This window comes from Hippocampus bargibanti, linkage group LG08 (assembly GCF_051943395.1).
Source record: "Hippocampus bargibanti isolate YZ-2025 linkage group LG08, ASM5194339v1, whole genome shotgun sequence".
NCBI classification, from domain to species: Eukaryota; Metazoa; Chordata; class Actinopteri; order Syngnathiformes; family Syngnathidae; genus Hippocampus; species Hippocampus bargibanti.
In genome coordinates, this window is record NC_142741.1 from 26305679 (window position 1) to 26319373 (window position 13695).

The following is a 13695-nucleotide window of genomic DNA, read 5'->3' on the forward strand; positions in this document are numbered from 1 at the left end:
CCTGGCACACATTTTTCCACATCGTCTGGCAGTGAATGAATTCATTTTATTTCTTGTTTCATCCCGATAATTTTTCCCGATTGTAAATCATCCAACATATAATGCACGATGCAGCTCCAATCAGGAATACCTCTGCGCCATCTCCAAATGATGATATTGCGTCACGGTGCAAATCAGGTCAATGTCAAAGCGGGTGTTGAGGTCAGCTTCTTACATCGCTTGGTTGTCGTGAATTTTAAGCACGGATCAAAAGATCACTTCAGCAAGTTGTGCTCGCTAAGGAAGATTTCTGGAACGCTCCCGCTGGGAAGGCGCGCCGAGGCTGGATCAAACCTGCGACACAGCTGGAGCTCAGCACCGTTGGCCCCGCTGGGATGCCAGCCGAATGTCACTCCGTTTTCCTCCTTTGGCTCGCGGCAGAATTCCGTCGGCCGCAAGAGGGGCAGACGGAATTGGTTTTGTTTTTCTGCCGGAAACAACATTGCAGCATTTATTTTTTTAATCATTTTTATTTTAAAGTTGTTATCTTTGCATTAAATGCACCAAAAGCTGAATTTCAATCATAGCGTTGTACTTTGAAGCATACCTGTCAACAAGAACCTTACTAACGGCTCCATTTTTCCTTACTTACTGAGAACAAAAACATACACGTGTAATATTTCATTGCGCAATTTTATGAACACAATTTCACGTGTTCAAGCCCAGAAAACTCCAGAATTTAGGAACTAGCGTATTTTTCTGATTAAAGAAGATCATCTAAGGTTTCTTTTGCGCCATTGACTGTTTATGCAGTCCTAAAACTTAATATTCTGTGGGTCCTGCAATTTGAGTGAAAATGACAAAAACAAAAACAAAAAACTGGTCCTGGAGTGGACACATTTTTTTTGCACATCGTCTGGCATTGAATGAGTTAAAAAAAACACCTACACAGATTCTAAAGTGAATTTTGAAATGCTAAATATCCCTAACCTTAAACGATTGCTTTATCTCTGCACGTCACTCGCTTATTATGAATTGGCTATTTATTTATTCCATTGTCTTCCAACGGAAAGTTTTTGGCAGAAAATTCGAAGCCCTTTTTAAACCCGAAAACGCAGTAAAAAAAAAAGAAGCATTTTGACCGGCTTCTTCTATTTGAGCACTATGTGGAAGCGACAGAATGCTATATTAGCTTCTTTTGCTAGCTCATTGTCGTATCTTTATTGGCCGTGACGAAATGGTGCTTTGCGTTAGTGCTTTACAGTAGCGGCGAAGTGGAAAGTATAATTACACTTCATGTAAACGGCATCGAGGCGCTATAGTAATGCCTGCTTGTCCATATCGTAGCTGGCGTTTCAGGTTGCGGGTTTTCTGGGGAGTCTGTTCTATCCACAAAAACAAACACAATGAATGTATATTCTTCTTAAATTCAGCAAATACATTCAAGGAAAACTCAATTGGTCCCTGTGTAAATGTCAATTGTAAAGTGTCTTTCAATGGTGGATACATTGGATTGGATTAGCCTATATTACTCTCGCAGTGAAGACATTTACATTTCGCAGCGGCAGCAAAGTTAGGAAAGAAAAGAAAAATAAAGGAAAGGAAGAAGTAGAAAAACAAAATGCCGGCGCTGCTGTAAAGGCAGCCACTCTCATCATTCGATCTGAAGCACTTTCTGCACCATTCACATTTCTCTCAGCGTTAAAATCTGAGATCGACTCAAGTCTATCCATCTGTTGAGTGAATGGCAACATATAGAAAAACATGAATTGGAAGAGCGTTGCGATATTTAGCCTGTCGCGATCGATCATCGTACAAATAAGGAAGCGTCACAATTAAGGCTTTTCAATTCACTTCAGTTTGAGAGATGGATTGTGTCACTAAAACATCCCGGCCTTGTTTTCCTGACATTTATCAAGCAGTTGGCTGAAATACATTCAAGACGTGTTCATCTCAGCCATCTCCGAATTTCGCTCTCTTGTTTGGATGATTCTGCATCATCACCTTCCATTTTAAATATTGAAAGCGTCTAATTGCAATGCCCTCAAATGGTTCGTCTTCATTTGATTTGAAAGTCATGAACCCATCTCAAGGGCAACCAATCAATAAAGTGTTAAAATAGCTTGTTTTCTTTTCTTTTTCCCTCATTATTTCTTCCAAGACAAAATGGAAGTATACTGATATAGTTTGTTTCATTGTTTTATTTTTTCTAATACAGTCAACATTAATTACAAAATGGCATGTAGTCGAAGAAAAAGATTTTTCCGCCGTCATCTGTACGTCTTTGAAGGTGTCGGACCGTTCGCTCCTCATCCGAAAAGCTTTGTCAGCAAACTAAAGTTGTGCTGGTAACACTGTCCCTATATACTGTGTATCCTAATTGGACACAGGAGGCGGTGCCAGACACTGCTATGAGGACTACACCCTGAAGCTAATCTGATGACTTCTTTTATTCGCTCTGATTATAGTTGTATTACGTTCATCCTGTCTACTTGATATCTAATGTTCTTACAGACAGTGTCTTTTAGGTGTTTGGTTGCCTGACATGTTTCGGCGTATACTTCCGCCTTCCGAAATATGTCATGTAATGGAACACCTAAAGTATATACTGTCTGTCAGAAAATCTGAATCTGGTTTAAATGAAATTATCTCTCTGATTATGTTCTATGGCCGGCTCCGATTGCCCCATTCGCTCTGCATGGTATCACCTCATAAGCGTGACTAAGCCGACATGGTAACGATCTAAGAAGTCTGATATAAGATTCATATCAAATCTGGAACTACCGTGCTGATTTAGTGAAGGATTTTGCTGTTTTACAAAGAAAAGTATTTTACCAAAAATGTGGACACTGAAAGAAAATGCGCAATCCAGACAGACATTCAATTGTAAGAGCAGTTTGTTGCGGCCCGATAACAATCCGGGCCACAAGGATGCCCCCATTGAATAGAAACCGGGTCACTTGAAGCGTCTCGTGTAAAAATCCACATTTGACAAGAATCTGACCCGTGAGAGCGCGTTTAGTTTCATCCTTGCGTTGTGGTTGTTGTCCCTGGAGTGCCGGTCTCCGGGTGCATTTTTCACCGGACACCGCGCTGCGAAGGTGAACCTCGGCATGCTTTTGAAATTGCCCAAGCGTTCGTTGCCTGAAAGCTTTCAATCCGTCAGCGTGGAAAGAGGCCACGTCATTGGCTTTGTACACTTGAGCTGCTGTCCCGCCATGGCGGATAGCTGAACGTTGGTTGCAAATTGGGGCGGAGGATGCAGTTAAAAAACAAAATGAGCGTGTTAGAAGAATAGGAGCGTACGTGTGCTGGATGGATTTGGTTCTTCCCTCAACCGTGCTGCGACATTCCGCTTCCAAACAAAGGCACGGAAGCCCGTCTTGAGCGAGTTGTCAGGAGGCGGGCAAAATGGCCTTTCCGCCGGAGAAGCGATCCCGTTGGCTGGAGGAGGCGGCCCTCGTGTCAATGGAGCCTAAACGACGCCAATAATGGTCCCGCTGCTCCTTCGAAACTGTTTAAAAATCCATTCTGCGCTCCACGAGGGGCAGCCTGGGAATGCCACGCAAGCAAGAAAAGGAGGAGGTGCTGACAAAAAAAGCAGATACCCTTGAGTGGAAACGTCAATTATCTCTTCATTCTATCGTCTCGGCCCGTCTGGAAAAGCAAAATGGCCGACCCGGCTTGATTGGCACATTTCCGGTGGGCCGTGGCTCTTTCCCGACAATGGCGATACGATTTCAAGGGAAAATGAAGAGTGGCGTAAGCGACTTGAATCAAATCCTCGTGCTTGTCATTTCTACTGCATTCCTGACGTGGATACGATACATGTACAGCGACATCTCGCTTTTCCAACTTAATTGCTTCCCAGAAAGTGTGTCTAAGGCGAAAAGTTTGTCTTCCAAACATTTATTTCCCATAAGAAACCATTAAAATGTGAACAATCCGTTCCCAGGTCCCAATAAAACAGAATAAGCCTCAAAACTACACAAAATATACCTTAATAGTTTCCTTGTTCTTAAGGATGGTCAACTTAGCGTAATGGTACTGCGACCCTACGTCACACAAACGCACACCTCCTTGGTGTTTTTCCACGATCTTACCGTGGATGCTACAGCTTTGTTTGCTTTCAACATTTAGCTTGTAGCAGACGTGCACATTTGACCATGATTTACCTGATCATTGGTGAAAAGGAAGCTTTGATCCTCTCCTCTTTCATCGAGAACTGCTTCATGCAACAAAGGGGGTGCAGAAAGTGCTTAAGATTGAACGACTGTCTGTTTCTTTTGTTTTATGTCAAATTTATTTCATTTTTTGGGTTGTTCTGACCTCGAGATGGCACCGCGAGCGTGGCTGCCTTTACAGCAGCTCCTGTATTTTGTTTTTCTACTTCTTCCTTTCCTTTCTTCTGCCTTTCATGACTTATAATATGCCTCCACTGTGAAACTAATATAGGCTAATACAATCCAATCAGTGATGCTGGTTTCAACACAGAGTGACTCAAAATGCTTCTTTTACTCAATAATATTTGGATATCACAACCAAAAAAAACATTTGTCACTAACAGTAGCGATGAACAGTTGTTTCTTTCTGGCTCTCATGATTATATATATATATTATTTTTTTAATAATTTTTTTCTTCCGAAATGACCATGTAGTAGCTACAGTTGTGGAAAGAATTCCCCGATTAGCTCTTTGCCCCTAAGCGGCACTTTGAATAGGTTCTATCGGTGGCTCATATCGTCTGCTGTCTGTAATAAAGGGAGCAGCGAGGATTCCAAGCAATTGAGGAATGTGAGGTAATGAATCTCACTCAGGAAGCCGCGGAGAGAGCAGAGCGGTGCATGATGGGACGGACGGAGGCAGGGCGAGGGCGAGGGCTCAGCGCGCCTTGCTTGTTAGCGCCAACCTCCTCCGGGCGGAGGAACAAGGCCCGCCTGTGGTCAAAAGCGTTTAACAAACATCTGCCGCTTGGCCTGACCCGCTTCATCATTCATCGGCGCTTGGTGATTTACGTTGTCACGGTAACAAATAACGCGACGGTGGGAAGTCGGCTGTTTTGTGGCTCTTTGACCTTTAAGATGAATCGCTTTGACACTAAATTGTGCTCACGGTGTGACGAGGCCTATTTTTTGTGTAAATCCTGATTTTTTTTTTTTTCGAGTGCCATTCTCAAATTTGTTCAGGTTTGAGTTTTTTCTTGCATGGGTGCCGATAAAGCGCTGGTCACACATTTATTTGGGTATTGAAAATATGAAAGAGCGCCATTCCCTAATTTGTTCGGGTTATGTTTTTTCATGCCTGGGTGCCGATAAAGCGCTGGCCGTGGCCTCTGTTTTTTGTTTTCCCTAAGTCGGCAGCGTTTCCTTTTTTCTTTCATGTTAGCGTTGTTTTTTTTCTAGCTTCGGCTGTTGTTAAAACGCTATATAAGCCAATATGTGTGTATTGCATTGTATTTTGGACAGCTGCCCTCATTTCAAGCTCTTATAACTCCGGACCCATATAACTTAGGAATGAACTATTTTGTTTTCTGATGAAAGAAGCGCGCCTAAAGTTTCTTACGCTGCACTGAATGATTATGTCGTCCTAACACTCAATATTCTGTGGGTCCTGAAATTTGAGTGAAAATGACAAAAACCCTGGCAATGCAGTGGACATATTTTTGCACATGACTGGCAGTGAAAGAGGTGAACGCTTCATGCAAATTGAGTAGATGACATTGGTGCAGTAAGGGCTTTTGTGTATTTTTTTGGTTGTTTGTTGATTTAGGTTTTTGGGGGTGCTTCAAGATGGTGACGCGAGAGGGGCTGCCTTTACAGCAGCTCCTGTATTTTGTTTTGGCTGCTGTGAAATATACATTTCTTCACTGTGAGACAAATAAAGGCTCGTCTAATTGAATCTAACTCTGCGTTATCACAATTATTCAGAAGCTGTGATCATGATTGACACCTTGTAGATCACCCAACTGCATAATTTTGTCTTGTCTATCATTTCAAAGTTGAAACCAGCACAAAGTGGTCAGGATACGAGTATAACCGGCGCGTTTGTGCCAGGACTCGTCTGCTTTGAATAATTCTTCATTTGCCTTAATTGCGTTGTTTGACTCGAGCAGCTGTGCGGCGTTATTGAATTAAATATCAATTGGCGTGTCTCTCGTTACATTGCTTCAAAGCTTTCTCTGAACAGCGGCTAACCGCACAGCATATCAATAATGTAGCGTTTCACCGAACAGGGGGGCTGCCATGCCGTACATGCGGCCCCACAGATACAGTAGAGACACGCTCTTCCCATCACACCAACTCTATGATCTCATACTGGCTTATTTTTTTTTCACCTGCCTGCTTCTCATTTAACTTTCCACAGTTGTCGCTCATGCATTATTGATCAAGAGGTGCTACGGGCCTCGTAGTGCAGGGGAAAACTTTTAATTTCTTTTATTTACGGTTTTGTGCTCAGAGCGCTGCCCTCTTCCACCCTCTTCCAGAATGCTGCCCCTTTCCCCTCTTTAACTATTTGTTTTATTAAGCCTTGTTATTCTGATAATAAATCGTTGATGTCATTACTTATTCATGGTACTTAGTGTTTAAGAAACTCTGTACTTGCAAGGAGTGTTTCTGAGTCTATGATGCAGCGGTTCCGTTTGAGGAAACAATAATTAAAGTGAATATTAAATGCTTGTGAAAAATCTGGTTGAACTCGATGTCGGGAATGGCGATATTTACCAATGAATGACTGGCGATGTTTACAGCCTTGGGCTGTCTTTGGCAGAGCACAGCACTAAATTGAGACATTAAATGTTTTCTAAACAGTTTACAACTTGTCTACATACAGCAATCCTGGTAAAATGGGGTCAATTCTTGAGTAGGCTATTGCCAAGGTACCTAGCGGTTAGCACATCTGCCTAGCGGATGTCAGATTCAAACCTCTGGAGTTTGGATGTGTCCGCACTCGTGTAGGCTTTCTTCACGAACTGCAGTAGTCTATGAAACCCTAAAACCAATGTACGTACCTGCGAATCAAATGATGACCAGCCTCAAAAATGGATGGAATGGATAAATGCTGTTCGCCAAAGTATAAAGTACCTCATTCAACCCACAAATGGTTACTTAAAACTACCTGACACTGTTCAGTTTGGTTCATGGGTCCTTAAAGACAGATATGTTCCAAAAATTCCGTAACTATTAGTTCCCAAAATTATGTGAAGATGAATAAAAATGAGGAGGTTTCTAATGTGTGCTACAGAGTGGGATTTTTTGGACACGTAAACGTAAACAGAGGAGAAGACTGCCACGGTATCTAGTGGTTAGCGCATCTGCCTAGCGGATGTCAGATTCATGCCTCCGGCCTTTGTGTCTAGAATTTGGATGTGTCTGTACTCGTGTAGGCTTTCTTAATGAACTGCAGTTGTCTTTGAAACCCAAAAACCAATTTACCTGTGAAACAAATGATGACCAGCCTAGAAAATGAAGGGATGGATCGATGCGGTTAGCCAAAGTACTAGCAACCCCACTCAATCTCCAAATTGTTACTTAAAACTAAAATACCTGACACCGTTCGGTTTGGTTCATGGGTCCTTAAAGACAGATATGTTCCCAAAATTATGTGAAGATGAATACAAATTGGGAGGTTTCCAATGGCCTCTACAGAGTGGGATTTTTACACATAACAAAGTCATCATGGCTGAGCTTGTTTGAGAATAAAATGGAAAGAAATTAACGCGATCTGGATACCCGTTGAAACGTTGACAGCGAGAACGCACTGCATTTTTTCCCCATCGCAGTAGCCCGAGTAGTAGAAGCCCACTGTGACCTTAAAATGATCTCACGCTACGCTACGGTATGATTAGACCAAAAACTAATCCGTCTCTCTGTAATTGCCCTCTCAACATGTCTGTACGCAGACGGGTAATGCAGATGTGCGCGGTGCTTGCTACACGACATCCCCGCCGCTAGCGCGGTGGCTCAACAACACCGAGCGAGCGCCTTTCCTTGGAGGGGCCGGGGAGCAGGTGTGGTTGAGGATATGCCGAAAGACATGCCGTGAGATCCGGGCGGCGGTCACGCGTGAACACATCATCGTAGGAAGACTCTTCCCCCGCGCACTCCCAAGAAATGAAATATGTTTGTGCCATTTTCAGGCGAGATAGGCAAGACGCCATTTTGGCACAGAAGACTGTGTATGTATCAAACCAGGCGTACACTGTACGCTCTTACAAATGTTCATTTCAGAGTCCAGCTCGCGGCGAGTTAATCGCCCGCAACAGAGCCAAAAACAATAGTCAATGCTAACAAGTGAAGTATTGTTCCACTTAAGTCTTGTAGGTGTCAGTAGCGCACTTTCAAATTGTTCCAGATTGCCAGACTAAATCAGGAAGTGTTGCCACAGTCTATCAGTCAAGAATGCTAATGAACAGACAACTCTGCTTCGACTGTACGAGATTGTGGTTGTTGCTGAAATGCATTACATTTATCACCGTTTGTACATCCTTGTACTCTACACTGCCAACAACATCCAAACTATCTTTAAATAGGCGCACACCCGTGCGACCTCTTATCCTGATCTGGGTGAGCTGGAATCTTTCCAATGTCACCAGTTAGTTGGTGGCCATATTATCTGATTCACTGCCATTCGCGAATTCATTCGGGATTTGAAAATATTACATAGAGCGCCATTCCCTAAATTTGTTCGGGTTTTGTTTTTTCATGCTTGTGTGCCGATAAAGCGCTGGCCATGGATTCTGGCAATGTTTTTTCTTTTCCACAAGCGGGCAGCATTTCCCTTATTTCCATGATAGCACTTTGTTTTCTGTATTTATTGTATTTATTATTGTATTTAGATATGTATTTCATATTTTGTATTATTATCATTATTTGTATTAGTTTTTTATATGTATTTATTGTATTTGTTTTATATTTATTATTATTATTAGTTTTTTTAAATTATTATTCTAGTTTTAAAAGTCTGTCTTGAACTTTTCAATAATGAGAACAGACGTTTCTTTTTTAGACACCTCTTTATGATGCTACAACAAAAGCATGTTCAGTGTTTTCTTGCCGTTCTACAAGGTCCACAATGCACCTCTGTGTGTGTGTGTGTGTTAAGATGTGAGCCGGGTGATGTCATGGCTGGCAGAAGCCTCGTCCTGCTGTGTTTGCAAAGCCAAGACATGAGCGGGACAACATTGTTCCTTTTCAATTGAACTGCAAGCTTCCAGTCTGAGGCTCCGGTGGAGTGAATCAAAGTGTAATTGGCAAATGTATTTCCCATGTCGGACAGCTACAGTGTGGTCATTGAAGGGATGCAAATGACATTATTTAGGAGATATTCAGTGAAATAAACTCTTGGCTAATTAGCGCACTTTGTTTTGCTTGTGCGAGCAACTGTGTGTAGCGTGCAGCTGCTCTCTCGTGGGCTTCAAGGAGGTGGTCTGTTAACTGTGCTCGGGGTTCATTCAGAGGGCTAACTTCTTGGCAACTATTCACGGGTACACTTTGTGAGACAAAAAGCATTCAAAACCACTTGTGGGTCAATTCATTTGTCAATCATGGATTAGCCTCGAGTCACAGTTAGCCTTGAATGTTAACTGTCAATCTCAACCAAGACCTTTTCCACTCCACATTCCTTTCAAACAACTCAACAAACAAACAACCAACCCAAACCAGGTCATATCTTTTGGATTGGATTGGATTGGATTTGCCTTTATTATATATATTATATCTTTTGAATACATATGAGAGAAAGCGCCTGTTATTTTGGCTACATTACATGCAAGCTAAATGCTAGCGGCTTGGCATTGATGGAAGGGAATATAGTGTTTTTTTCTGTGGACGACAGCACAGAAATAGCTCCATATTCGCCATGGTATGAAATCAGGATTTAGTGTGAATAGTTCCTCATTTAGTTATCTGGCTATCTAGCTAGCTATCTCGCGAGCTAGTTCTTTGCTATCTATTTACTATCTAGCTGGCTGACCAGCTATCAAGCTAGCTAGGTATTAGTAAGCTAGCTAGATTTCTATCTAGTATTTGAGTTACGATCGGGTTGACGCATGTGGCTGCCCCTGCTCAAACAACGGAAAAAAAATAACCTGTGACTGTAAAGTGACCTCGAGAGTTTTGAAAGGCGCTAATAAATGACATACTATGATTATTTTGCAGTACAATTTTCATTTCCTTGATGTTATTATGCCATTTTCAGGAAGCAGGTGTCACCATTTGTAAATGTAATTGCAAGAATGTACTGGGTTCCAACTGTAGCTAATATAAACACGCATCAAATCGACAGCTAGCTGATTTAGTTCAAGAATAAAACCAGATCCGAACATCCGCGACATTTGCCAGAATGGTGCTTCTGTCGTATCCTGTGTTCTCCATGCGTGGATAAAAAAAATGATTGAGGAGAATAAGGTTTCTTGTCCAAAGGTACGCTGAGAGAGGCTCCTTTCATTAGCTATGCTAATGTGCCTGACACGTGACCCCCTGCTGCAACTCGCTGGCTCCCCATTCGACGTTGCTTTTCTCTTCTCCAAAATGCCAGGCTCCTTCTCCTTCTCCTTCTCCTCTTCTTCTTACGTTTCCGGATCATTGGCTTTGGTTGTTGCTTGTTCTCATCGCCACTGACAGAAACATGATGTGACTTGAGAATTCAAGAGTCTTCCGGATGGATTCCACTTTACAGATACATTCCACACAGATGATTGTTTCAATCATTGACCTGACAGTTTGGTCCCGAAGGCTCAAAGTAAAACTTTAAATAATACAAAAAAATCTGGCTACTTTATTCAACTTTAAATATTTTGATCATTCATAGGTTCGATCCGGTAGGTTAACAATGTCAGCCATATTGAACTCATTCACTGCCAGAAACGAAAAAAAAAAAAAAAAACGTGCAATTTGAGTGGAAACTGACAAAAACCCTGGCACTGGAGTGGACACGTTTTTGCACATTGCCATATTCTCCGCACTTTTTCTTGTTTATTGAAATACTTTGATGTTCTCCGTAAAGTCTCCTCCATTTCTGTTGTTTGATGATTTTTGAACGCGTGTAATAAAAAAAGCTAGCACTCTAATCTCACAATCGTCATCCTTAATTGTTGTTTTCTTTTCTTATTTGTTGAATTTAACATGGACTTCATCCTACTGGCAACTGGCTGTAAATTAGGAGGCGCCTATTAGAGTGTAATGACCTCATGTTAGATGATGTCATTTACTCAGCGATGATGAGGTGTCGAGAATGGCTCACCTCGCTCAATTAATATGAGGGATGTTTGCCATAACTCGCTTAGCCAAGAGGTAACGATTTGAAATTCCCTTGCTTGGTTGAAATGACGCCGCCTTTTTTTTGGTGGTGTTTCTTACGGGTGCGATTATTTCTTTATTGATTTGTCAGCATCACTGGGAATGGTTTTCGCTCTGAAATAGAACCAGCGGCAATGATAACCTTTCTCATTGGCACTCGTGACAAATTGCCAAGTGTGGGCATGAGTGTCAGATAGTGTGAGTGTTGGAAATAGCTCTAATTTGGGGAATATTCCTTCATGCGGTGTGGCTCTACTGATTCATGGTGGTGGTTCATGGTGATTCATGGTCATGGAGTCTTTTGAGATTTGGCCGAGACTTGCGACAACCTTGACGTGGCACTAATGCAGTTTGAGATGAAATATTCCAAATGGACATTTTAAGCCCACATCATTGGCACAATTTCTAACTAGCGTATTTTCCGGAGTATAAGGCACATCCAGCAGCCTGGCAAAAGATGAACCTGCGCCTTATACTCCGGTCGCTGCACCTTATATGTCAAGTCACACTTCTCGCATCTCCCATCAGCAACCATGACTCCATGTAGCCCTTTAGAAGTAGTCGTGCGTAACCCCCTACCTCCACTCTAGTGACTTATAATGTGGGTGTGCCTCATATTTGGTACATTTGTCTATATTTAGATATTAGATTGATTTTTTTTCCTCATTCATTGAAGGTGCCTTATTGTCCGGTGTGTCTTATATATGGAAAACGTTTGGAAAAAAAAACACCATTCGTTGGGATGCACCTTAGACTCCGGTGCGCCTTATACACCAGAATATGTCTTTCAAAACTCTTAAGGTCACTTTACAGTCACAGGATAAGTTTTTCTGTGGGTGAGCAGCGGTAGCCACATGTGCCAGCGTTCACATAACTCAAATAAATGGAAAGCTAGCTAGCTAGCTAGCTAATAATAGATAGTTCATAGCCAGCTTATAATTATTGTTTGATGCCCACATCCCACAAATTATACTTGCAAAAATGACAGTCAAAATGAGCAAGTATTGTCATCCTAACCTGCTGTTTTTGAATCCACTCATGTTGCAACTCTCTCTCATCTGTCTCTCCTACCTCCCACTTTTTTGTTCTCTTTCAGGTTTGAAAGTGAGGACAGGGATGAAGATGAGACCTCCCGGCCCTCTGCTGATTCTGCTCTCTGTCACACTGTCAAAGTGTCTCAAGGTGGTCTCCAAGAGAGGCTCAGGTATTTAACAATCCGGCTCCACGGCGACAACCCTACGCTTTGCTTGCATATTGCTATGTTCTAATGAGCCCATGCGCAACTGTCTCATCTTTAGACGGCTGGTGTTCTTCAAAGCTTTTGAATATAAATAGCATGACTCATAAGGGGGGATTATGATGAGGAACACGGCGCTTGATTGCTGTGTTTTTCAAGTTATGGATGTTGAAGCTTCAAATGATTCCCTTCGTAGCTCATTCTGCGTGATCGCGGCTCCCAATATGTGGCTTTTTTAGACGCTCTCCACCTTACGAACGAGATACGGGACGTAAGGTGAATTTGTTCCTAATTTGCTTCAGTGCTGTCGTTTGTGAGGTGAATTTGTTTGTAAGTTGCTTCAGTGCCATATTTTTTATGGAATGAATGTGTAAGTCAAACACTTAACGGGGAAGTCTAAAACACTCTAACAGTCGTAAAATAAATTCACACCTACTGTAGTACGACAACATATTTCCGCGGGTCTTCAGTAAGCCATGACTGAAGCTGCTGGCACGTAATTATTGAATTGCGTGCTAGCAGCCATTATTTTTTGTTATGCATCGCCTCCTCCTGGAAGCCTCAACTGGGAGGAGGCATTGTTCGTATGTACCGTTTATGTCGTAACTTGAATGTTCGTAAGCTGGGGAGTGTTTTTATTTTTTTTCCAATATTAGTTGTTATTTAGATGCGGATTTTCATTTATTTCATATATTTTGGCGACACTTGCATTTCGATACAACGGTGCAATGTCTTTTGCGGATCCTAACTTACAGGGGTTTTTTTGGGAGTCGCACATACTTGCTTGGTCGATTTATTCATTTATTTTGCTTCGCTTTATGGTGTGAGCCAAAATTGAAGTTGCTGCCTTGCATTAGAAGTGGAAAAAAAAACACAGTAGCGGATGCATTTCTAGATGTTTATTGAGCGGGACAAACAGTCAAACATTGATAGAGCGACTGAACATAATGCTGAGGTCACTTACATCTCGTGTCCACAGTTAACATCAAGCATCTGCATACGCAATTACAATGAAAAGTGTGTGTGTGTGTGTGTGTGTGTGTGTGTGTGTGTGTATGTGTGTGCGCGCACGGCATCAGCCTTTTCAAGACGGATTTTGGCCTTCACTCTTGATTAAAACATTGATTGAATGATATATCCTTGCAGTTCATTATGTTCCCATTTAATTAGCTGACACAATTC

General features: G+C 42.0%; 1 protein-coding gene across 3 annotated transcripts in view; it reads left to right on the plus strand.

Moving 5' to 3' along the window:
- The window catches only part of il1rapl1a (interleukin 1 receptor accessory protein-like 1a), a 237149-nt gene that overhangs the window by 79198 nt on the left and 144256 nt on the right, over positions 1-13695 (plus strand). For all 3 annotated transcript variants that reach the window (XM_089003081.1, XM_089003082.1, XM_089003083.1), the window contains exon 2: positions 12373-12480. In XM_089003081.1, the coding sequence (XP_088859207.1) occupies positions 12373-12480 (108 nt within the window). The remainder of the gene's footprint in view (positions 1-12372; positions 12481-13695) is intronic.